General features: G+C 41.1%; 2 protein-coding genes across 5 annotated transcripts in view; one reads left to right on the top strand and one right to left on the bottom strand.

Annotated features, from left to right (window-relative positions):
- The window catches only part of LOC129728470 (cadherin-99C), a 382935-nt gene that overhangs the window by 261072 nt on the left and 95853 nt on the right, over positions 1 to 26010 (bottom strand). The gene's annotated exons all lie outside the window — the stretch shown is intronic.
- Positions 486 to 5861, top strand: LOC129717278 (uncharacterized). The gene has a single exon (XM_055667139.1). The coding sequence runs from the start codon at positions 486 to 488 to the stop codon at positions 5859 to 5861; it is 5376 nt and encodes a 1791-aa protein (XP_055523114.1).

Below are 26010 nucleotides of genomic sequence, written 5' to 3'. Positions count from 1 at the left end.
CACTCAACTGCCAGTCCTGCGATGCCCCGGATGGCGCGGAGGCTGAGATGATAGAATGCAGTGTCTGCAAGCGCTGGGAACACCTCGAATGTGCAGGTGTCAACGGTAAGGATGAACTCCAAGATAACCAATACATTTGTAAAACGTGTATCAGTAAGCAAGGAACAAGTTCCAAATCACGTCCACTTTCCGCTGTTAACATACAGCCTGCTCGTGTTACAAGGGCGAGTTCGAAGAAAAGTAAGCAACAAGCAACGTCGGTTGCTAGTGTCTCGTCGAGCGTGCGAGCGACTATGATGGAAGCCCAGTTGAAGATTGCAGAAGAGCAACTTCGTCATCAGGAGCAAGAGCTGCTTGAGCAGGCAGAGATGAAAAAGAAGGAACTATAAGAATCTGAACGTCATTTCGAAGAGAAAAAGAAGCTGGCAATAGAAGAAAAAACCCTACGCGAACGCAAGTTGAAGGAGGAGAAGGAACTTAAAGTGATGCAATCTCAACTGAGGAGAGAGTCGATGCAAAAGCGGCAGGAAATTATTCGGCAAGCAGCAGAAGGTAGTAAAAGTCGATCGATTCCGGATTCCAGTCAAATTGTGTCTGATTGGCTCGACCATCAAACTGGTGCGGAACATTTAGATAGGAGTGAACATTCTTTGAAAAGTAACCACTCACCTCGGCAGCAGTCAGAATTTTCTGGTGAATTTGGTAATAGGGCCAAATCAACTCCACAAATCCACACGAAACCTAATCGGGATAATCAACATGCATCCAGACATGAACCCGGCGGTAGACAGGCGACGGATTCGGTTCCTGCTATGCTTACACAGCAACACCTCGCTGCGCGCCAAGTACTGGGCAAAGAGTTACCAATATTCAGTGGAAATCCTGAAGACTGGCCCATCTTTATCAGCAGCTTCCAGCAGTCTACAATCGCCTGCGGGTACACGGATGCAGAAAACCTCATCCGCTTTCAGAAGTGTTTACGTGGCCGAGCTTTGGATACGGTTAAGAGCCGATTGCTTTTACCGTCAGGGGTGCCACATGTCATAAAGACTCTTCGCACGCTCTACGGGCGACCCGAACTTTTGATCCATTCACTAATCGACAAGATTCATCACGTGTCGTCGCCTAAGCATGACCGACTGGATACCTTGATTGATTTTGGCATTTCGGTGCAGAACCTTGTGGACCACCTCGTCGCAGCTGATCAGAGTGATCATCTTTCAAATCCGGTCTTGATACGAGAATTAGTGGAAAAGTTACCATGCTCGATACGACTGGACTGGGTTACCTACAAAAGCCACTTTCGGACAGTAAACCTGGAAACGTTCGGTAATTTCATGTCGGGACTAGTAGACGCAGCAAGTGAAGTTACTTTCGACCTACCAGGTTTCGCTAGCATTCCTAGGTTGGACAAGCGGAAGCAAAAAGATACAGGGTCTATTCATACCCACACTCCTGATTTATCAAACCCTTCAACTTCGGGCGGATCACATGTAAGCTCAAGCAAACCAGCTAAGCCTTGCGCATCCTGTGGGCGAGACGGGCACCGGGTAGCAGATTGTCGGCAGTTCAAGTCGGCCAACTTGGATGAGCGCTGGAAGCTCGTGCAACAGAAAAACCTGTGCAGAACGTGCCTCAACAGCCACGGCAAATGGCCCTGTAGGTCATGGCAAGGTTGCGGAATAGAAGGGTGTCGGCAAAAACACCACACAATAGTTCACTCTTTCCCTGCTTCTGCTGATGTCAACATATCAGCAAGCCATGTAACATTTTGTGAGCTCTCGTGGCCGCTCTTCCGCATCTTACCGGTCACTCTCTTTGGAAATGGGAAATCACTAACTGTGTTTGCCTTTATCGATGAGGGTTCAACGTACACACTGATAGAGGATTCCGTCGCGGACAAACTTGGTGTTTCGGGTCCGACGAAAGTACGCACTCTTCAATGGACAGGAAATGTCAAGCGAATCGAAACAAAGTCGCGCGTCATTGAGGCTGAAATCTCGGGGAAAAATAATTCTTCCAGGTACAAACTGGTCCATGCCCGGACAGTTAGTAGCTTGGTACTGCCATCTCAGACTCTAAGCTACCGTGAACTCTCTCAACGATTTCCTCACTTGCGCGGCCTCCCAGTAAATGATTACGAACTTGTTCAACCAAAGCTTCTGATCGGGCTTGACAATCTCAGGCTATGTGTTCCACTTAAGCTTCGCGAAGGGGGTAAACATGATCCTATTGGGGCCAAGTGCCGCTTAGGATGGAGTATCTACGGGTGTATTCCAGGTCAATCAGCCCCCCAAGTTTTCGTCAACTTCCACGTGGCGGCGGCACCCAGTCATGATCAGGAAATGAACGAGCAAATGCGCGATTATTTCACACTTGAGAGTGCAGGAGTGACCGTTTCAAATGAAAAGCTAGAGTCTGAAGAAGACAAACGCGCGAATAGAATCCTCCGTGAGACGACACGACGAACGATGGATGGTTCCCGCTTCGAAACGGGATTGCTCTGGAAGGTGGACGACCCGGCTTTCCCCGACAGCTATCCAATGGCTGTTCGGCGGCTGGAAGCTTTGGAACGAAAACTCCAAAAAGATCCACTGCTGGCTAGACGTGTGCGGGACCAGATAGCTGACTATCAGCGCAAAGGCTATGCGCACAAAGCTTCCCTCGCCGAATTGACTTCCGTTGACGCTAGTCGCGTCTGGTACCTTCCACTAGGTGCCGTGACCAGTCTAAAAAAGCCGGACAAGGTTAGGCTAATTTGGGACGCGGCGGCTAAAGTAGGAGAAACCTCCTTCAACTCCAAGCTCCTTAAAGGACCGGATCTACTGACTCCGCTGCCGAAAGTCCTCTGTCAATTTCGACAATTTCCCGTCGCCATTTGCGGAGATGATTTGACGGAGATGTTTCACCAGATAAGAATACCGTTTCCTGACTGCCAGTCTCAACGGTTTATATTCCGTGATAAGCCCACCGATTATCCGCAAGTCTACGTCATGGACGTGGCCACTTTTGGGTCGACCTGTTCTCCAACCTCGGCCCAATACGTGAAAAATCGAAACGCCCAAGAATTTTCCACGGAATTCCCTCGAGCTGCTGCGGCAATTGTCGATAAGCATTACGTGGACGACTATTTGGATAGCTTCAGAACAATCGACGAAGCGATAGAGGTGGTGAATGAGGTAAAGATGCTGCACACTAAAGGCGGTTTCACTTTGCGGCACATCCTGTCCAACAAAGTGGAGGTTCTGCGAGGAATTGGTGAAGTTGCCGAAGGAGGTAGCAAACACTTGTCGTTAGAAAGAGGAGGAATATTTGAGTCGGTACTGGGGATGAAGTGGCTGCCCAGAGAGGACGTATTCACTTATTCTTTCGCACTGAGAGATGATCTTCGATCGGTACTGGAACAAGGACACATTCCATCGAAGCGCAAGGTCGTCAAAGTGGTTATGACGCTCTTCGATCCACTAGGGCTGATCTCGTTCTTTCTCGTTCACGGCAAAATCCTTATTCAGGACATCTGGGCCAGAGGTACAGACTGGGACGAGACTATATCCGAAGATTTATACGAACGGTGGCAGCAGTGGACGAGTCTTTTTCCAAAACTGGATAAACTGCGCATTCCTAGATGCTACTTTCGATCTGCAATCCCAAAAAACACTAACTGTTTGCAGATGCACATTTTCTGTGACTCCAGTGGAGCAGCATACGCTTGCGCAACATACTTGCGCTTGGAGACAAGCAGTGCGGTAGAAGTGGCACTCATCGGCTCGAAAACGAAGGTTGCCCCACTTAAGACCCTCTCCATCCCGCGACTCGAATTTAAAGCCGCGGTTCTGGGGATTCGAATGTTGGAAACTCTTCAAAGCTACCACTCCCAGCTGCCGATTTCTCAAAGAATCCTATGGAGTGATTCAAGTACCGTGTTATCCTGGATTCGGTCCGATCACCGACGGTACAATAAGTTCGTTGCCTGTCGAATAGGGGAAATCCTAACAGCCACCGATCCGACGGAGTGGAGGTGGGTCCCCACTAAACTAAACGTCGCCGACCAAGCAACCAAGTGGAATAGTGGGCCACAACTTTCAACGGATAATCCGTGGTTCCGGGGACCAAGTTTCCTCTTCGATTCTGAAGAAATGTGGCCAGTCCAACGCCCGATTACGCCGACAAAAGTAGAACTCCACTCAGAAAGCAACTTGATGTGTCACTTCACAACACGTGTGAACGTTCCGATTAAGATTTCCCGTTTCAACTCGTGGACGAAGCTACAACGAACGGTCGCATTCGTATTCCGCTACGTGGACAACTACTGCCGTAGCAAGAAACAGAAACCATTGCAGCGAGGAGCCCTCACCCAAGATGAACTGAAACGTGCCGAAGAGCTTCTGTGGAAGATCGCTCAGAAAGAAGCCTATCCAGAAGAACTGTCTATCCTTGTTGAGTCGCAGGGACCACCGGAAAAACGCCACCGCAGCGTTCACAAACCCAGCCCGATCTACAAAACATGGCCCTTTCTAGACGACCGTGGGATCCTGAGAATGCGCGGCAGAATCGGTGCTGCCCCTTACATACCAACCGAAGCTAAGTTTCCTGCAATCCTTCCAAAAGCTCATCCAATAACGTTTCTCATCGTAGATTGGTTCCATCGCCGCTTCCGCCACGTCAACCGCGAGACTGTCGTCAACGAAATTCGCCAGAAATTCGAAGTCCCTAAACTTAGATCGTTGGTTGAAAAAGTCATGAAAAGCTGCATTTGGTGCCGGGTAGTTAAAGCTGCTCCAAGGCCTCCTGTCATGGCCCCGTTACCCAAGATGCGTCTAACCCCTTTTCTGCGTGCCTTCACATATGTTGGACTAGATTATTTTGGACCAGTTTACGCCAAAGTCGGTAGGAGCCTCGCCAAGCGTTGGGTCGCCCTATTCACCTGCCTCACGATTAGGGCAGTTCATATGGAAGTGGTACACTCCCTTAGCACGGAATCGTGCATAATGGCCGTGCGCCGCTTTGTGTCTCGCCGTGGACCTCCGAGAGAATTTTACACGGACAACGGCACATGTTTCCAAGGCGCAAGTCGGGAGCTCAAAGAGGAAATCGATCGTAGAAATCATGCCTTAGCCGGGACATTCACAAGTGCAGAAACAAGTTGGAAATTCATCCCACCGGCTGCGCCCCATATGGGGGGCGCATGGGAGAGGCTTGTCCGATCGGTCAAAGTTGCAACTGGGGCAGTTTTGGAATCAGCTCGCAAACCAGATGATGAAACTCTGGAAACTGTCATTCTTGAAGCAGAGGCTATGATCAATTGCAGGCCACTTACATTCATACCGCTTGAGTCGGCCGATCAAGAGGCACTAACGCCAAATCATTTTTTGCTGGGCAGTTCCTCCGGGGTCAAATTACTTCCTATGACCCCAGTAGATAATCGATCCACGCTCAGAAGCAACTGGAAACTGGCTCAGTGCATCTGTGATGAGTTCTGGCGACGATGGGTGAAGGAATACTTACCAGTCATCACCCGTAGGTGTAAGTGGTTCGAGGAGTCCGAGAATCTGGCAGTTGGTGATCTAGTGTTAGTGGTTGGTGGGACGGCGAGGAACCAATGGCTACGAGGGCGGATCGAGAAAGTGTTCCCGGGGAAGGACGGAAGAGTTCGTCAAGCGTTGGTGAGGACTTCAACGGGGGTTATTCGACGACCAGCTGTAAAGTTAGCTGTTTTGGACGTCACCGATGGTGACAAACCTAGTCTAGTAGATTCCGGATATCCAGAAGGTAACCAAGGTTTACGGGCGGGGGTATGTGGTGACGAACCCCCCGTTGCAGCAGCGCTGTCCAAACGCAACGCTTCTACTGACCATCGCTGACCACTTCAGCTCGCTGACCGACAGAACGGATCAAGAACTGTCATAAAACCGGGATAAAAACAAAACGAGGAGAGCAAAAACGTGCAAAGAAAGCGGACTCGTGCAGTGCCTCATCATAATAATCATATTGAGCGGGGGCCTAGTGTGGTTGGTAACGTCTCCGCCAACCACGCTCGACGCCTGGGTTCGAATCCCACCGCCAACATAGGTGTCGATGGTTGTGAGGTGGCGTGATCCACTCACAACCAACCCAACTGGTCTAGATTCAATCCTAGCCGACACCGGGAGATTTTCTGAGGCGAAAAAATCTCTGGGATCACGCCTTCCATCGCATGAGGAAGCAAAGCCGTTGGCGCCGGTCCGTTGATAAACGGGTCGTGAGTTAGGGTCCTGGGTGAGGAGTCGCCTCCCTGGGCGTCGGTGATTGGCCACAACAGTGGCGGAACTAGACCGACGGAAAATAAGCGAGAATAAAAAAAAAAAATAATCATATTCATTTAAATTAATACTTATTGAAATATATACCATACCGTAATTGATTTACCTACATTAAACGAGAGTAAAAGTAAGTGGAATTTACCTAAAATTAATCTAAAACTAAGCAAACAATCTATCTTAACCTAACTTAGCTTAAAATCATCCAGGATCAATTAGAGAAACCGACGACTCACCGCGTTAACCCGTATATAGTCGGTTTACCAAAATTGTAAGTGAATTAAAATTAGGAATGATTAACGTGCAAATAAAATTATTTAATTTTAGCTTAAAGCTAATCGCAGACAACATTTCGCGTTTGCTGTCGAGATTTGGAGAAATCCGTCAAACCCCACAACTTCACCCGTACACACCTTGACCTTCAACTACATTTTCACAGAATGTACCCCGGTATAAAAACAAAGTCGTAGTCCTACGTCAAAAACTACCAACAACCTAGCCCAAATTAAAGTGGAATTCTCTGAATTTTCATTTTCGTTTCTTTTTGTTGTGCTGGATTGAAACATTAGCACGATCACTGCGCTTCATCATGTCATCATAATACCTGCGAAAGGTGATGACGTAATCGTAAAAGAACCAGAGCAAATCAACGACGACTGATTCTACTTGATGATTATTTCGACTGGCAGGGGAGGCAAATCAACGACGACTGATTCTACTTGATGATTATTTCGACTGGCAGGGGAGGGCGGTGAGACGGTTCGCGCAAATTCTGGCTGCTGAGAAGCGGTCGATCAAATTATATAGATGGCTACCGAGCAGCACCAGACACGCATCCGTATCATACAATGCATACACCGGACTGGAATCGACACAGATCGTACGACACCGCATACGTCCCTTCAGAAAGGATTATTCAAATAATACCTCCGATTCTGGTTTCTCTTTATCTGCACTGTCGATTCGTGGAAATAAACATATCATTAGGTTTCTGACTGCGCCTATCTGGCGGTTAGTTTGACTGACGCCGACAGAAAGAGTAGACATCGCAAAATGGCTACTCGTCTCATGCGGTTGCTACGGTTACCAGCGACATTCCGGCCTACGACTGTTTAGCGGATGCGCGCTGCCACTTGGGGCAGAAGAGCGCGCCCACGGATCCGACTGAAGATGCCATATTTGAACGCGTTTCGATCGCTTCATCCGTAATCTCGGAGGTCACGCTGCCTACGTGACACCTCATGCGGACATAATGTTGATTTGCACCGTCGTCGTCGCAGAGTTTCTCGATAGGCAGCTTAGCGATTGTTCATTCATAACTTCTCCATTAGACTGGAGTACGAGGCGCGATAAATCTACCCGAGTCACTGTGTCCACTATTTGTCGGAGAACAAGTAACGAGTGACGGACAAGACGAGATTGTAGAATATTCGAACAGGTCAGATCTTAATTAAGCTGCTGATCCGGCTGGCTTAGGAGTCGAGATAGCAACATGTCGTCTAGGGAAGCGAAAGTGTCCTAGACATATGACACTCTCTTCGGAAACGATTGAAACAAGCCGAATCGAATTGATTGATTATACGGGTTTCATCAGCCAGTAGAAAATAGTACGCTATAGAACTTTAGTACCCAGCGTCTGACAGCCACGAATGGTTTGATTTATCTCAAGCAGCCCCTGTTGGCGTTGTCGAACCACTTTGCAGGCACATCAATTTGAATACAAATTAATTAATGCAAGAAACGTATCCCCGCCAACCCGTTCCAACCCAACTGCTGATTGCGTCTGATCAAGTGGTCTCGTACCTAGGAGAAGGCGTTAATTTGCAACCGAACTGGGAGCTTCGGTAGAGTCATTAATTACAACTCGCCGATACTGGTTGCTACACAGTACCAACTGTGAATGTGGCTGTCAATAGCCGGTTGACCTATGGAAGCATATGCGCATATATGCGCGGGGACAGCGAATTTTACTCGCGTGTCGTATATTGATGCGATCTGATATTTAATGAGGCCCCGATTGATTAAATCTGCATGCAGATTGTGGACTTAGATAAGCGTCATTAATGCTATCTGGTGCAGTGGAAAATTATTGTATTACATAGAGGTACCCCTGTTCGGCCTGTACTGTAATAAGATTAGCATAATTGTGGCAAACTGAGTAGGCGATTTACATTTTTCGGTTATATTTACAGACCTAAAGAAGAGCGTTGAGTGTGCACAAATGGTACTAAATATGTACTCAATCTAATTGGATGCTGAAATATTATTAATGACACATATTATTATTTACTACGAGTTAATGTCATACAGCCGTTTTAATCTAGGATCACATATTTATGAAACTTCGCTACACACAGTAAGAACACGTTTTGCAATCGCATAACTTTATATATACTCGCAAAAGTTCGAGCTGAGGCAATTATTGCTTTCGCACAAGTTCTGATACCTTTTCATATAAACATTGTGTTAAAAGCATAAAACAATGCTTGTCTAGGGTATACAGTAAACTAACTCGAAGCAGGATTGACAAACATGTAAGACGATACTATTACTGGTGAACGTTTTGTTGTTTTAGTAATTTTTGTCGACCAAACACAAAAAGGCATGAATATTTATTTATTTATAAAGGATGCGTCATAGCTGAGACACAGTATTTATCCAAGTTGCAAACCGAATCAAAAGTTGCGCTATTATTGATGTGGTTTCGCATCGTTCAACTTTTGCGTGAATGAAACGGGATCTAACTTTGAAGGTACGGTTTTTTCTCTGTTTGCCTGACTGAAAACTAAATAAGGTTGACTAATTATTTCAGAGTTATTTAGATTTCTATTATAATATCAAACAAAGGTCATATCGTAAAATTTTACATGCTTTTTTCACACTGACTATTGTCGAATACTGAAAACTGAAAATAGAGTATCCCACAAATTTTAAGCCAACGATGAAAAATTGGCCTTCCAACGGTGTCAGTTGAATATCTAAAATACAAATGACTAATTCCATTCGCAGGATTATAGGTATAGTAAAAACGATTGCACTGTTTGTTTTGTGGCTCAATATAACATTTTGCTTTTGCTCTTGTTACTTATAAAAATGTACTTAGTATTTAAAATAACATTCTACATTCAATGATTGAGTTGATTTGAAGCGCTTATAGAAAGTAAACACGTCGTTTCTGATTACGAAAGTTCAAAAGTGTTTAGATTGGTTGTTGCATGGCCACTGCACAAGCGTGAGAAGATATAATTCTAAAATGGTGCGTAGAGCATGAATTTGAGGTTAATAACGTAAGTGTGATTTGATAAAGAATACGCGTCATCTGGTGGGTATCGAACATCTGGTTTGTTGATCTGGATATCGGACTGTGCAAATTTGGAAATGAATTAAATTTTAAATAAATCAGAAAAATAATTTTCACTCTCCAGTTCGGGATTTCGATGTATTACATCTATCCCCTTTCGAAGAATGGCGTAACATGGTGAAGTTTTTCAGGTGAATCGGGTTATATAATAAGTTCATGCATGTTGAAACTCTGAATACTTTACTCACTTTCATGGCAGTTTTTTAATTCTTTGTGTGTATATGAAAATTTTTTCAAAGTTAGGTTCGATGGTTTATGAGTTTTTTTGGTCTTAAATAAAATTAATCTGTTTTTTTCGGTTTTTACTCATAATGTATACAAAATCATAACAAAAAATAATAATACTAAGTTTGCATAATAATTATATTAATTTTATATTCAATTATCTCTTTTTTCCAAAAGTTTTTGTTCAATCACAGAGGATTTTGCAAGTTCAAATTGTAATTCGTTGCTGTGTAAATGTGTCTCCCTATTGTTTTCTCTTTTTTTAGTTTTGTTGATTCTTGTTTTTTTTTACTTTTCTTTGATGCTTACTTATTTCGCGGCCAGGCTGCGTTTATACTATTTCGGGAGGTTTTATGGAATGTCTGTCTGTCTGTAACAATAGATTTTTGTGACATTGTTCTGGGGAAGTGGCTCGAAAATCGATCAACTAATCGAATAAAGCTGTTTTTCTGGTCACCAAATCTTAGAACAGGTCACCCGATGTGTTTCAATTGTACTTGAAATTGCATGGATGAATCTTCGTCGAAAATAATAAAATCCGCATTTTTTGTTGTATCGTTAGATAAATTGGGGCTGTATTTATGTATTTTGATTTGAGAGGAAAAGACATCTTCAGCCCATAAAAACATGTGTGCAAAGTTCCAGCTAAATCAAAAATGTGAATTAAAAAAATATTAAAAGCGGGACATATTTTTTAAATTGCGCAAGAAAGCCTCAACGAAATCTCTTAATTTATAAACATAACAAAGATATCTTTCTAACCGTGCGTCTCTCTTTGATCCACTGAAATACTCCGGATAGTTGTTCTTCAGTCAAACCATAATCATTCAAAATATCACCTCTGGACACAACATTCAACTCACATTAATCATTAGACGGACAGTTTTTGGCCATAGTAAATGCCGTTGCCCGTCCAAAAATCTATTAATTAGTTCGTGAAAGTTGGCGCTGGGTTGTCGTTCGTTGGCCGAGCGCGATACACAAGTCCCGTCTGCTGTTCGGCACTGGCCGCACTAATGAGATTGATTCCAGCTTCTATCTGCCGTTATCTGAATGCCTATAATTTTTTCTCTCGAGCTGTTCGGGGGTCTCGTTTGCAAACCGTTCCGCGACAGAACCGACCGTAGAGAAGAATTCCTACGACAACGGGTTACGCTTGGCTTCACCACAGCCACCGCCACTGCCAGCGGCAGCAGCATGAGAAGGACGATAATGATGATAGAGCTTATTCTTTTCTTGCATGTACAAATCGCACTGCTAATCATATTAGCGATAATATTCGATCTTCCAATTAGAATCGCTCGTTACTCATCCCAGGGGCCACGTAGGCCAAACTGGCACAGAATTTACCGTGAAAAAACTTGTACAACGCACCGCCATAAAGCGTTCGATTCTGTCTGTCGACATGGGCTTGTTCTACGCTTGTTGGGGTTACCCATCGCAATCAAAGAAGGTGTGGTGGGCAGGAATTTAAATAAATATGCATAATGAAACGAAATTATTGTTCGTTCTGGATTGTATCGGTGAAAGAACGAACCGAACCTTAATGATTGATAGCGTGATTACGGTTAATATGTTGCTGTTTCCACCGTGTGCTGCTCGTTGCCGGCTCCACCCATGATCATCATGCTCTACTACGATTTGTTGCAAAGGGCAAAACGGTGGAACAGCATTAGAAGCCTGTGCAAGGATCCGTTGGTTTTGAATTATTAGGTGGAAACGAAACGAGTTCGACTGGAGAATTCCAAGTCATCCCTGCACTAATGACTCACCAGTCGTGGCGGCGGCACTGTTTTATTTCAGCAAACGGTCTCAACGTGTTACCATCTCATCCTACGTAACGGCGAGCTGCTGATGCCCCCAATGTACATTGCACATGCGATCCTTTAATATCCGTAATTAGCAATGCCTGCTGAAGACGCTGTTATACAACGCACCTTCGCTGCCGTTCGTGTATCTATATTACTACAAAATGTTTCATATTCTAATGGATTAACTGAGGATAGTTTGGATAGTAGCAGTATATAGATGTACATCTAATTTATTTGATTTTTGCGCGAGCCGATTTAGAAATTAATTGGTGCTTATTTAGTGAACGTTTGCATTTCACTACCAAACTAGCGAAAATCAAAGGCACGGTATGTTATATAATATAAAAGTGAATTTGAAAAATTTCTTATTTGTGGGAATTTCTTATTTGCGGAATTGAAATCATCTGCTCAAAGCTAAATTCGAGTTTGTCTTTTTAAAAGCAAACCGAACCTTTTTCCGCCTGAGCTTAAAACGAGAAAGCTAGCGAAAAGTTAACATTTCACATAAACTTTCTACTTTAGACCTTATAATTTGTTGTATACTTAACCCATTATGGACCGGGTGTTCGGTTTTCCGAACAGTACTTTAGAAAATTTTCACGAATAACTGAGATAAGATAAAAACATTCCGTCTTCTGTATATGATAGCTGGAAATGTTGGCTACAAAAAATGTACTGGACACCCCTCCCCAACCATCCCGTAGGGTGGCTAGCGTTTCGCGCAGATGTGTTCAAAAACACAATTTTTCATTATAATTTTTAAAACTGAAAAAAAATGATTGAAGCTATTGATATTGATATATTTTAGTTACTAATGGATGACTTTTACTTTGTACCATTTATCAATACTCTACGAGCATTGCAACGCGCGTGCCCTTGATCGAAAATGACTGTTCGTTTTTCCGAACAGTGGTCCTATAGGTGTTCACTTTGTTTACGTAATGTCAAACGCAGTTAGTTAAAGTTTATTTTATAGTGCGTCAATTACTATTGTTTCATGTGGACTGAATCTGTATTGAAGCTATCGTAAGTATCAGTTTCTTGTCTTTTGATTACTTTGCTCTAAGTGTATCTATAGTGAATTCGATCTTCATGTTTAGAAATCAAGATGAATCGACTATACTATACTGAAGGAAGAGAGTGATGATGAAGAAACTTTAGCTATTCAACGGGCATCTGAAGTAAATGTGGTATATATTCCCCCTCCCGTTGATTTTAGGTATTAGACAACACTTTCCAGCTAGAGCTCACGATGAAAAATCAAGAAGATAAAGGCATTGTCACAAACCCACAATATTCATTTGTGAAAAATGTAATGTTTATGTACATCCCAAATGTTTTCAAGCTCTTGAACCACATAAATAATAAATTTCAATAAAATCATAAGATTCAGGATTCATTGATTTGTTAACACACATTGGCACACTGTTCGGAGAAACGAACAGTGAAATACTCGGTTGTGGAAAGTCGGAAAATTTTTTCTTCACCATTTTTTTCTTGATGAGAACAAAACAAGCCTGTGTTGTGAAAATCGCGTTGGAGAAAAATCAGGATCTAGGTCCGGTCCATAATGGGTTAATACTTTATACTTTTTTCTGTATACATTATACTTTATACTTCATACTTTATACTTTATACTTTATACTTTATACTTTATACTTTATACTTTATACTTTATACTTTATACTTTATACTTTATACTTTATACTTTATACTTTATACTTTATACTTTATACTTTATACTTTATACTTTATACTTTATACTTTATACTTTATACTTTATACTTTATACTTTATACTTTATACTTTATACTTTATACTTTATACTTTATACTTTATACTTTATACTTTATACTTTATACTTTATACTTTATACTTTATACTTTATACTTTATACTTTATACTTTATACTTTATACTTTATACTTTATACTTTATACTTTATACTTTATACTTTATACTTTATACTTTATACTTTATACTTTATACTTTATACTTTATACTTTATACTTTATACTTTATACTTTATACTTTATACTTTATACTTTATACTTTATACTTTATACTTTATACTTTATACTTTATACTTTATACTTTATACTTTATACTTTATACTTTATACTTTATACTTTATACTTTATACTTTATACTTTATACTTTATACTTTATACTTTATACTTTATACTTTATACTTTATACTTTATACTTTATACTTTATACTTTATACTTTATACTTTATACTTTATACTTTATACTTTATACTTTATACTTTATACTTTATACTTTATACTTTATACTTTATACTTTATACTTTATACTTTATACTTTATACTTTATACTTTATACTTTATACTTTATACTTTATACTTTATACTTTATACTTTATACTTTATACTTTATACTTTATACTTTATACTTTATACTTTATACTTTATACTTTATACTTTATACTTTATACTTTATACTTTATACTTTATACTTTATACTTTATACTTTATACTTTATACTTTATACTTTATACTTTATACTTTATACTTTATACTTTATACTTTATACTTTATACTTAATACTTAATACTTTATACTTCAATTCGCTTAGAACAGCAAAACATGTATTACCTGAATAGTTCATTAAAACGCTATCAATGGTAAATATATAGTTTTTTTTTATTTTCTTCTTTCTGTGAACCAAACATCTTGTAGCTTTAGCTAAAAATTCAACTTTCGTCAGTTCTCGCGTACTCAATTCTGGTCAAGCAAAACAAAATTCACCGACAATATATTTTTTTCTGCAATCGTTAAATTTAGTTAAATTTAGTAACACCCCTTTTTGGAGCCAATGATGAGAAAACCTCTTTACGCATGATATTCCATTTAATCATAAACATCCGAGAGTGTAGGAAAAAAGTCGAAGAATATCTCAAATCGAAAGCAATACCAACCATGGCCATATCTGTAAACTATGGTAACCATATCAACACCAAATAATTGCGAAAATACCGAAGGCTCATTTAGTGGATTCTTTTCTTAAGTCAACACCATCAGTGCAATTCGCATTTTAATTTAAGTTAAAGTTAGTTTATGTTCACTGTTGCTGTTGCGTTTTTGCACGCTTTATGTAGAGCGGGTTCGCCAGGTCCTGCTCACACAACTGACTATCGACTGGATTTCGGAGTGATGGAACCAAGTACCCATTGTTACATTGTCACATTTTATATTTGCCTTTGCAACATTATTATTGTACTTTGTCGATTTTGGTTTGGTAGAATAGGTCACTCAATGTTAGGATAATTTAACGGAATTTATTTTTAAATAATTTGATTGGCAATATTTCTTTTTAAAACGACAAATCAGCTTAGTACAAAATAAATATATTTTACACCACTAAGTCCACAGTGTTTCCCTGCTTTGTTTCAATAGCACCAATAAACCTTTGTGCTAATAATAGCTCCAACGAAACGAAATTGGATTTAAATTGAACTTCATTTATCACATTGAACACCGGCATCTCTGGCGTCATAAACGAGACGTTGTCTTAAAGTCAATAATTGTGAGCACCCGCTTCGCGACCAGAGTCGGCCGCAACGCGTCATTAGATTTGTAATTGCTGGCTAGTTAAATTGGCTTACCATAATGTCTATCATCTAGGTGCTTTTTTGTTTCTGTTTTTTTGGTCAACCGTTTGACGAAAGAAAACGAAAGTAACCGAATGGTTGGACTTACAACCATGGTCCAGGACCCGGAGGGTCAAACGTACGCATGCATACAGTCGGCAACTCACCAACCTCCTGTCACGATCGGCCGAATGGCTTTCATCACAATAACATCACCGCAGTCAAAACCGATTCCCAGCGGCTGCATATTTAAGTGCATTTACGTAAGCCACTCTTTTCGGTCGTTTTATTGTTATTTTAATTATTCTAGCTAAACGAAACAAGAGAAGATTGAAGCGCAACCGTTGGTCCAGTGACCCAATCAACTCCAGCAGCTGCACAGTAGCATTAGCTACACACTGTAAAGAGCTGGTGTCAACGCAAAACTCTCAACAAAAACATCTCAACATCACCCACTGTTGACCCCATTGGAGCATCGGGTAGGCTGATGATTGCTTTGTTGTCTGTTTTCGTTTGTTTCGCGGTGATTTTCCCAGTCGGATGGTTATTAGATGACATTAGATTACCCACTTTTTGGCTTTCTACTGGTCAACCGTTTTTGAGGCCAATCAGTGTTGGGTGATATAACTAGGTGCGATGATAATTAGGAGCAACAATTACCCCAACGTTTATATTGAACCAGCGAAGGTTGAGCTTTCGCTTTTCGGACATTGAAATTATTTGAAGTTTCACACGGCTGTTTAAGCCCAGCGGTGAGCAAGCCGAAATGAGTCAAAACCTTTTTATGTAAATGTAATTTTAGCACGCATCCAACTCATACCAAACGCCTCCGAAAAAAAACAACTGAAGACAATAAATACGTGAGGTGGAAGATGCCTCAAACTAGTTTCATTCGTTATTCGATTTCCAGTGCAAGCGGAGCAGCAAGCAGCGTGCACTGCGTGACCACAGCCAACCAGCCAGGGCCGGTGTGCGAGCATTGAACTTGTTCACCAATCTGCATCGCTGCAGTGCACCGCGCAGTTGAATGCTACATCATCTTTGTGACTCGCAGCCGCACCACGTGCGTCTTCGAGCTGAACCACAAAGGTGAACCGAACTGAACAATATGAAATATTTTGCATTCAAGTTCAACAGCTATGCCGGAGACCCTCGCGGGAGCTTCGGGAGGAGATTGGGTGGTCTTAATGGTTTTTTTTCTGTCCCTCGTTTTCGCTGACTATCTCTTTCTTTCGCTCTCTCTCTCTCTCTTCGAAAAGTTCGTCGAGTTGTCGATCGCCGTGGCAAGAAAATGTTTGAGACAGAATTTATTGCTCTCGTTGTGCCATAAAACTGTAGCGCTTTATCTCTCGTCAACATCATTAACATCTTAATTAGGGGATGGACTCCCGCCAACCTGCCGTCAGGAAACAGAACTGTGATCATGTTGCTAATTGAACATGTTATTTCCAGCTGCATGCCAAATGACGTGGACTGGAGCACGAGCCTTCGAAGCACACGAGTCTCCAGGTGCTTCCATCAAACTTGAAGTGTGCAATAGCCCGGACAATTTGATGCTATAAGAAAAATTATCACCGATGGCTGCTAACGAGCAGTTTTTACTGGCTTAACAAAAGTTTACATTACGATTGACGCATAATACTGCACCGTAGTACGGTGGAGACGCATAGTCATTTAGCAACAAAAAAGCAGTTTTGAACATGCAATTTTTTTTGTTAGAAAAACTTTAAAATATTCAGAAGGCAACTCAATTTTCTATCTACCTAATTCTAGTTCAGAAAGAATGAAAAGAATGACCGTTTTCTGTAAAATAATTTCTGTTTTCCAAATATTTGTTTGAATACCGAAGTGAAAGACCACTGCGACCAGAAACATTTACTCATGGTAATATTTGTTAGGGAGCAATTCTCGCTGAAACCGTCCCACTGGTGACATGGGGTCTTTCAAAAGGGATATTTTTATGTCTAAATGATTGAAAGTAGCAAAAAAATGAGGAAACCACTTTGGTTAGTTCATATTGATGGACCCCTCGGGCACAAATCGGTTAAACGGTTTTTACAAAAACTGATTTTTGAGCAATTCTTGACCTTTTTATTGATTTATTTCTCTTGAATTTGTCATTGAACCCCCTGCAACCAACACATCGTTTTCAAGAGGATTGATAGAGCTTTCATTTGAAGTAGAAAAAAATTGGCCGCCAACTTGGATTTCGCCGCCATCTTGGATTTCATCAAAAAAATGTGTTTTTGAGCAAGTTCGCAACCACCGATTTTGAATTTGACATCACCATTGGAAAGCTGAGAAAAAATGCTTTAAGATACATTCAAACATTAGGTGAGCATTGAGGTTATCTTGTCATTCTGGTCACTTTTCAAAATCAACCTTCTAACAGTACAACGCATGACGTGCGGCCAATATCAAATCATGCTGAGCCTGTGGTAAGTGTCTGTGTGTAGTGTATATTAGGGACCATCCATGTTCCAAGTAGACTGATTTTTAAGGATTTTGCTGAACAAAGTTTGGTTCCCTGTATGAAGACAGTTTTCGCGTGTTTAGTAATTTAACAAATTAATGTTAGATGTTGCTTTGCTACTGTTATATACTGTTAGTTTTCATGCATTAAACTTTACTATCAACAAACATAGGTATGGTATACCAAGGTATAGTATGAATCGAGTATATCCCGAGTAACCTGGAGAAGATTTGCGTATGCCAGCGTTAATAAAGTAAGAGTAGAATCATCGTTGTTTTGATCCCTAGCAAATTCTTATCTACGAAAAGGGTACGTTTGCTACCTTAACGAAATTCAGCCAATTGATTAAAGGCTATTCAAAAATTACGGTGCGTGAGTTCACTTACTACCTGTGAACTAGGAATACTGACTGTCCACATCATACGCACACCATAGGCTCAGTACATTGCGTTGATTTGATATTGGACGCGCGTCATGCGTTGTACTGTTTTAAGGTCGATTTTGAAAAGTGATCAGAATGACAAGATAACTTCAATGCTCACCTAATATTTTGAATGTATCTAAAAGCATTTTTTCTCAGCTTTCCAATGGTGATGTCAAACTCACAATCGGTGGTTGCGAACTTGCTCAAAAACACGTTTTTCTTATGAAATCCAAGATGGCGGTGAGATCCAAGATGGCGGCCAATTTTTTTCTATTTCAAATGAAAGCTCTATCATTCTTCTTGAAAACGATGTGTTGGTTGCAGGGGGTTCAGTGACAAATTCTAGAGAAATAAATCAATAAAACGGTCAAGAATTGCTCAAAAATCAATTTTTGTAAAAACCGTTTAACCGATTTGTGCACGAGGTGTCCATCAATATGAACTAACCAAAGTGGTTTTCTCATTTTTTCGCTACTTTCAATCATTTAGACATAAAAATATCCTTTTTGAAAGACCTCATGTCACCAGTGGGACGGTTTCAGCGAGAATTGCTCAGGGCGTTTTGCGGTATTCCACACTTCACGTTATTAGTAATATCACAATCAATATATAAGAGTGAGTGATGTACCATTGATTTATTCGTGTTTGTTTGTATGTTCAGCCGTTTCCTTTTTGAGTTTATTATTCTACTATACCAACCCTCAATCCCCCTGCCAGTATTGTCGATTACAATTCTCAGGATAATCATCGAAGTGTTGTGAAATTTAGTTTTTTTCATTGAAGAATAGATTAATGGGGAAAATAAACCCACGCTTATGTTTCGATCCCCTGGCAAGACAACTTCTAGGAAAAAGATTAAAACCATCTTTTACCTGTACGAGCTTAGTAGGTATATAAAGCAATTGTTATCGGATGCCTTGTATTGCTGCTTTTCGAACCGAATTTTGAACTAGGTATTTGTGGATACTTGCGCAGCTTAGCTGTTAAATTTGAGTTCATATTATTTTTTTCTGTCTCCTTCACCACTTCTAGACTACAATCTGGATGAATCAACTGAATTTTTTTTTACTTTCCCAATGGTTGTTTAAACTGTAACTTCTCTTTTGCTACTCCCGCTACTCAGTCGCAAGAAACTCTACGAGCCCTCAGGGTCGGCTCGTCCATAAGGATAGGTCAGTTTTACGAAAGGAGAAGAAAATCACTTGTTTGAATTCTGGTGTATTTGGCACGATAACTTCCCTAACAGTTCCCTAAGGTCCCTAGTCTATGTGTCTTTATAAATTGACCTACGTGTTACGTGTGTGTGTATGGTCGTGTCTGGGCCCGCCGTCTGCCGCTGTCACGCTGCTGCCTGCCGCCTTGAAGTTGCTGTCGTCGCCGCACCGGGACTGTCACCGCTGCTAACTCAGCTACACCTGCTCCCGTACTTCCTGGTAATGTACCAGCTCCACTCGTGTACTTACGGGTTTGGCCTGACGATGACAATAGCCGCTCCACCGGTTGCTCCGACACCTGCTCTCGAACCTTCCGAGATCTGTCCCGATTCGCTTGTGTGCTGCCGGGTGCTGTCCGATAGTAAAACTAGCCGCTCTGTCGGTTGATTCGCTCCGCTGCCTGGCCCCTGATCACTCCAATTCGAGGTTAACTGACCCACTAGGCCGGAAGGTAGGAACTTCAGATCGTTAACCGCTCGCTACGTAGCTCGTTCCTTACTGCCTCGAGAATTTTGTTGACCGCGATGAACCGCTACTAGATTACCTCGCGAATACGAGCCAGGTTTGTATAATCAGCTCTATGATGTCCAAAAACGTGTTCAGTGGTCAAAACCGCGGGTTTAATATGCGCGTCCGACTCACTTGACGGTCTAACACCTTCTCCCTTTTGCTAACCCAGGACTTTCTCTCAGGACCCGAATAGTCATTGGAGCTCCCGGAACTTCTCACCCGAACTTCTTTCAGGCGAAATAATTTCAGTTCAATGTGTTATGTTAAGTGTACCTTGTCGGGGCTGAACACAATCCTTATCGTGTGTGTAAAGTTTGTGTATCGTGCCATCTCCTTATGTAGCTAATTTAAGCTGGATTTTCTAACGTATATTTTATTATTAATTTTTATATTTGACTTTTATATTGATGTTTATGATATTTTCATATATGTGTTAATTTTATCCCCTAGCTAGCTGTTTAAGTGATTTTCAACCCATCAGACTTGTTTACTAATTTAGTATTGAGACTGGCTATGAAAATAGCAAAAGGTCACAAAACCATAAATGAAGTTGACATTGGATATTTGTAAAACACATGAAAACTTCAATCGACTTTTTCTTTTCTCGTCTCTCAACATTCTGCGTTGTTTTACTGAAAATAAAACAATTTTCAAGTCGGTTAAAACTCATTCGCGCTACTTGTAATGGTTTTACTTATAAATTAGACAGTTGGTTTAACCCACCGCTGTCACCAAAAGTGTAGTGAAACTTTCGGATCTCCTGGAACAAAACAACGTGCTTTCGTTCGTATGCTAATTTTCGCCTTCGCATTCAGCCAATTTTTCCCTAGTTCACCACACAAGTATTTCATTAGTCTCGAAGAACACGCAAAGCTTTAAACATCCAATGTGTTCTTCAATTCGCACAGAATTTGCTCTGAATTCGCACAACGAATGCGTGAAACGCATAACGCAAAAGTTGTACAAGGAATACATTGACAGAGAACAAAACCAGAACATGTCTTATATACACAAAAATCGTATTGTTTCGGTAAACTTCGGTTTCGGGCGAACGATCAGTTTCGAGGTGCTCGAAAAACCGCTCTTTACTTTCATCCCTAAAAATCGTCAGTAACCGATACAGCCAAAAGCGAGCCTTGTTGTCGCAGAAGTTATTGACGCTGGTGCCAGTAACGCGAAACCGCATGCATGTGAATAAAACCTGAGTCATAGTTGAATGCAAAATGTTTTGAACAAATTTAATTTTTTTTTTGTTTATTATTAATGATTGGATGATGTTTTCAAATGACCTGATTCATGAAAGTGAATCGTTCAGACAATAATTTTTTTTATTTTGTCAGTATTCAACTTATTAGTATTGGTTGCTGGTTGCACTGTTTTAACGTTGCCAGCCTTCTGAACATCATCGGTTGATGCTTTATATGTGTAAAGGTTTGGAGCTGCGTAATTCATTCAATAGTTGCTAGAGCATCAAATGCGTTATGCCCAACGCACATGCGTTGTACAGGTTCCAAATTTAATCAGTAAATGCGCTAATTTCGCTCATAAATGATCTGGTTACGCACATTCCAACTTTTGCGTGCACGATTAGACTATATCAGCCAGCGAAGTCGAAGTCGAAGCGAAGCAAATCGCTCGTTGATTTTTTTCTCCGCACGTGGCCCATCGTTAGAGGGAGAAAGGAAATCAACAGGAAAATATATTGCTGACTGAGTAGCAGCAGAGGTGTGGTGTGATGAGAGGGAAAATGTGGTGGGATACCTGCGGTTGAGTTGAGCGAGAGAAGGAGAGTATACATTCTTATTCACTCTCTTTTGTGACAAAATAAACATGATCATCTCTGGTGATGATTCATCAGCCAAATAAATACGAATATATCACAATTGTTCGCTTGGTGCACATAGTACGAACAACTTCATACACCGAGTTGTGCACATGAAGAACTGCGTGTTATGGTGTACACTAACAACTAGAAATATATCGTAAGAAAAACCAACACCGACACGTTGTAACTCGCATACTGACGACGATGTCAACGCATCTCAGTCTTGCTTTCTTCGTATTAAAAATCGCTGGAGGTGATTTTTTTTCTACCGCTGGTTGTCTGCCGTACTACTCGTGGAACAAACAAGAGTGCAGCGCTGCTTCCTATGACTGGCCGCCATTTATTGAACGGAAACGGTTTCTGTTTTATTTCTGCAACTTAAAAAGATGCCTGGTGAAATATTCGATAATGATATCAAGTCATTGAAAGCTAGACTGCCTCTACCTTGCGATTAGTGTCGTCAATGTCAAAATAAATGCGCTCTGATCTACATTTTTGCACTTTCCAAAGCAGTGTTCAAAAACAGATTCAAGTGCTGAGCGTATAACTTAATCGTACGCTGCCTTATGCGCTTGAGCTTGAGCTTGACGACCGCACATTTTGTAGTTGATCCTCCGTGATCGATCTGAGCTAGTGAGATTGCACAAGGAACCACGTATATGGCTACATGGAATTAGTTTACCATCTTTAGTGTACAACAATTCAGTAGCTACCGCTTTGTATGGATCAATAACGGCGCCGGCCCCGTCCTTACGATCGTTAGGGTGAGGAAAGACGTTGTGAGGAAGGAGATGTAACAGTCGTTGTTGTCGGAGACCGAGTTTACCTCTGCTGCTCCACGACTGCGACGGAAAGGAAGCGTTGTGTCACCGGGGTATGTGACAAACCGGTGTTGCGCGTGTAGCTAACTCGTTGGAAGACGAACGATAAATATTTTTCCTGTCAGACCCCGCGGGCATATACGAGCACCGCGCGCGAGCACTCTTCCCTACTAGAAGCATCCAAATGTTTGAATATGTAATATGTAATATTCCAAAGTACCATCGAGAAAGCAAATGCACAGAGTACCATCGAGAAAGCAATGCAAAACGTAGGTAACATTGTTGATTTCTAGCGCAAATTGAACGTTTTAAATGGCTCCAAAGCTCGTTCTCTGCCACCAAGCCTCCATCTATCTGCTTTAGTTTTAGAGAAACTGCAGTTCTAATGCTGCAGAACTTGGGATTTGATTGCCAGTTTTATGTTGATGCAGATTCTCCACCAAACATGCTGCTCTTAGTGGTATACCTTAAGTTAAAGCCACTTTAAGGAAGAGTATTCACGAAACTTGGAAGCTGAATAGATTCCCATTTTTCCATCAAATGCGGCAATTTATCAGCTCCTGTAATTTTCCGAACAAGGAACCAAACACCCTGTATGTTATATACTTTCATACATCATTGAACATCTGCATCCTTTAAGGGGGGACCCTACTCTGGAAAGTCGAAAAATAATAAATTTTCGTATTTTTTTCGGATGCTTAGAGTAGAGTAATGTGTTCGGATATTGTGGCTATTGATTAAGGTATATTTGAAGATATATTTTGCACGTACTGGATACAAATATAGTGAGTATTACGCTGTAAGCAGCGTTTTTTCTCGAAACCATGTTTTTTCAACTGGTGGTAAATTTTTCTCAGCATCTACTGAACCGATTTCGCTGAATTTTTTTTTCAACATGTAAAAATGGATAATCTAACTTGTTACGTAGCCGTTTTTTGATATCTGAGTTTTTCAATGTTTTATGATTTTTTAAATAGTGATTTTTCATGAAAAAAAAACAAATTTTTTAATAAAATGATGGCGGGGATTTGGCAATTTTTGGAATTTTCAAAAACGGCTACGTAACAAGATAGATAATATGTTTCTATATACTGAAAAAAAATTTCAGCCCGATCGGTCTACTAGAAGCTGAGAAAAACTTACCACCAGTTAGGTACTGATTTAGAGAGAGCATCCACGTTCCCAGCTGCCAACAGTGTAATACTCACTATATTTACATTCACGACATGGAAAATACATCTTCACTTTACCCTAGACAGCCCAAAAAAAAAATGAAAATTCATGGTTTTTCGACCTTCTAGAGTAGGGTCCCCCCTTAAGTGAACTCTACCTCTACCTTGGCATGTAATTCTTTGAATTGAATAAAGCGCGATCCAAAATGGGGCAATGATATTGTTAATAGTAGGGCGTCGTACACAAATTACGTAACGCAGGTTGAGTCTGCGTTACTTATTGTTACGTAGGGGGAAGGGCGGGGGGAGGGTAGTAGAGACAGTTTCGTAACTGTTGTGTTTGCTCGAAATTGAAAATTTCAGAGGGGGGTCAGGTTGATCAGCGTTACGTAATTTTAGGGGGGGAGTCATGTCGAACGTTACCTATCGTTACATAGGGGGGAGGGGGTCTGAAATCTAGATTTTTAGCGTTACGTAATTTGTGTACGACGCCTAGTGGAAATTTATGTTAATTTTTTTGCTAAATCGGAAGGAGGCCGATTCAAAAACAGCCAGAGCTTAAGCTCTTCACTTGGATTCGGACGATATTATTTACGATAGTGTTTATCATTACGTTTCAAAATAAAAATTCATTTATATGCCAAAAAATATTCTGTTAAACAACTGGGATTTGTAGAGCCCCATAATAATCCTGTCGAAGTGGAATTATTAAAAAAATCTATACGCGTTAAATTTTAAATATTTTTCAGAGATTTCATCAGCCTAATAAGCCGTTAATCCTACTAAAGCGAAATCTTTATCAATTCGAGTTATCTTCATAACTCTCAACAGCTTGCAGTTGAGCCGGGCGAAATCGAACTACCAGCTAAAGCTGACACATTTCAAGCAGTTTAGCAAGCAACCCAGCGGAGATCGATACAAAGACTCGCCTTCTCGTGTTCGCTAAGCAACAGACTTTTTACACCCACGCATTCGGAATGATTAATCCTCCAGAGAAACCTCCCCTCAATCGAGCTCTAATCGCACTTGCTTCTGTGTATATTTCCAGGGATCAGAGCTCGTCCTAACGGATCTGAAGGTGTTGAATGCGGCCACAGCCACGCTTGTTCTCAATTGGTTTCAACGGTGAAGATCGCTTTAGAATACGATCGTTTCAACGCACCCTGTTTTGGTGAGCTCTCTCGGATGTGCTAGTTATTATGCAATTCAGCGCTTTACAAAACAAAAGCCAACAACAGCATTCGAGCAGCTCAACACGGAGAAGGTGAACTTTTTTTTGTAGCATCAGCCTCACGACAAGATCGTTGCTCGACGATTAGTTCGCTCCCCATCAGAGCTGCCAGACAATGTCGGGCCGAGTTAGCTGTGCTATACAACCGTTTCCACTTACCGTTATCGACTCACTCACTCGCAATCTCTTCCATTGATCGAAGGATTGGACCTTAAATTTGAATACAGGCGAGACAATGACTACACGATGATCTTCAGCGCATCAACGGACGCGTGATTGATCTTATCGGACAGCAATTTCAGAAGTGCGGTTGTTTTCACAACTGCCACACGGTATAAAGATATTTTAGAAAGTTTCCTGCTTCCCTCTATCTACTGTATATGCATCCCGGAAATCTCTCACACCGAAATAAAAAAGATAGACGCTTGTTAGCAGACTGCACACAAAGAGCACCTTATTACCGGTAGTTAATTTAATATTTATATCCAATAAATTGCTAGATAAATGGGCGACGATAACGGCTGACAGGACCCGGCAGTGGTGCCTGCTCGATTCGTTTCGGCGCGATTGTGTTTCTCCCAAACCCATACAGCGGCACTGTTAGAGGTTATAGCGAATCGCATTAGCGGACGCTTTATGGCGATGGATTAACGCCACTGTCCTCGGCGGTTAGACCTTTTTGCTTGACCTATAATAATGTTCAAACAGTTTGATGACTCATTTGGTTACCTACTACAAGAAATTAATAATGGTTGTCCATATGCTTATCTGAACGTTTCGCAAATTCCTATAGAATCATAAAAATATAGTGGAAAAGGTATAAATAGTACTGGAGTCTATCCGCAGATAGACATTTCAAAACGACATCATTTTAATTAATTAAACTTAGGTGAATTCGTTCTTGGGGGTTTAAATAAAGACTTGATACTACTTTATAATCTAGACATTCTTAGCTTGGCAAAAAGAAACATTTTTGATACTTTCCAGTTTTTTCATCTGACTGTTCCCTTTTACAACCTTGTTCTTTCCTTAGAA

The sequence above is a fragment of the Wyeomyia smithii genome, chromosome 1 (assembly GCF_029784165.1).
Source record: "Wyeomyia smithii strain HCP4-BCI-WySm-NY-G18 chromosome 1, ASM2978416v1, whole genome shotgun sequence".
Lineage (NCBI taxonomy): Eukaryota > Metazoa > Arthropoda > Insecta > Diptera > Culicidae > Wyeomyia > Wyeomyia smithii.
This window is presented reverse-complemented; position numbering and strand designations above follow the sequence as displayed.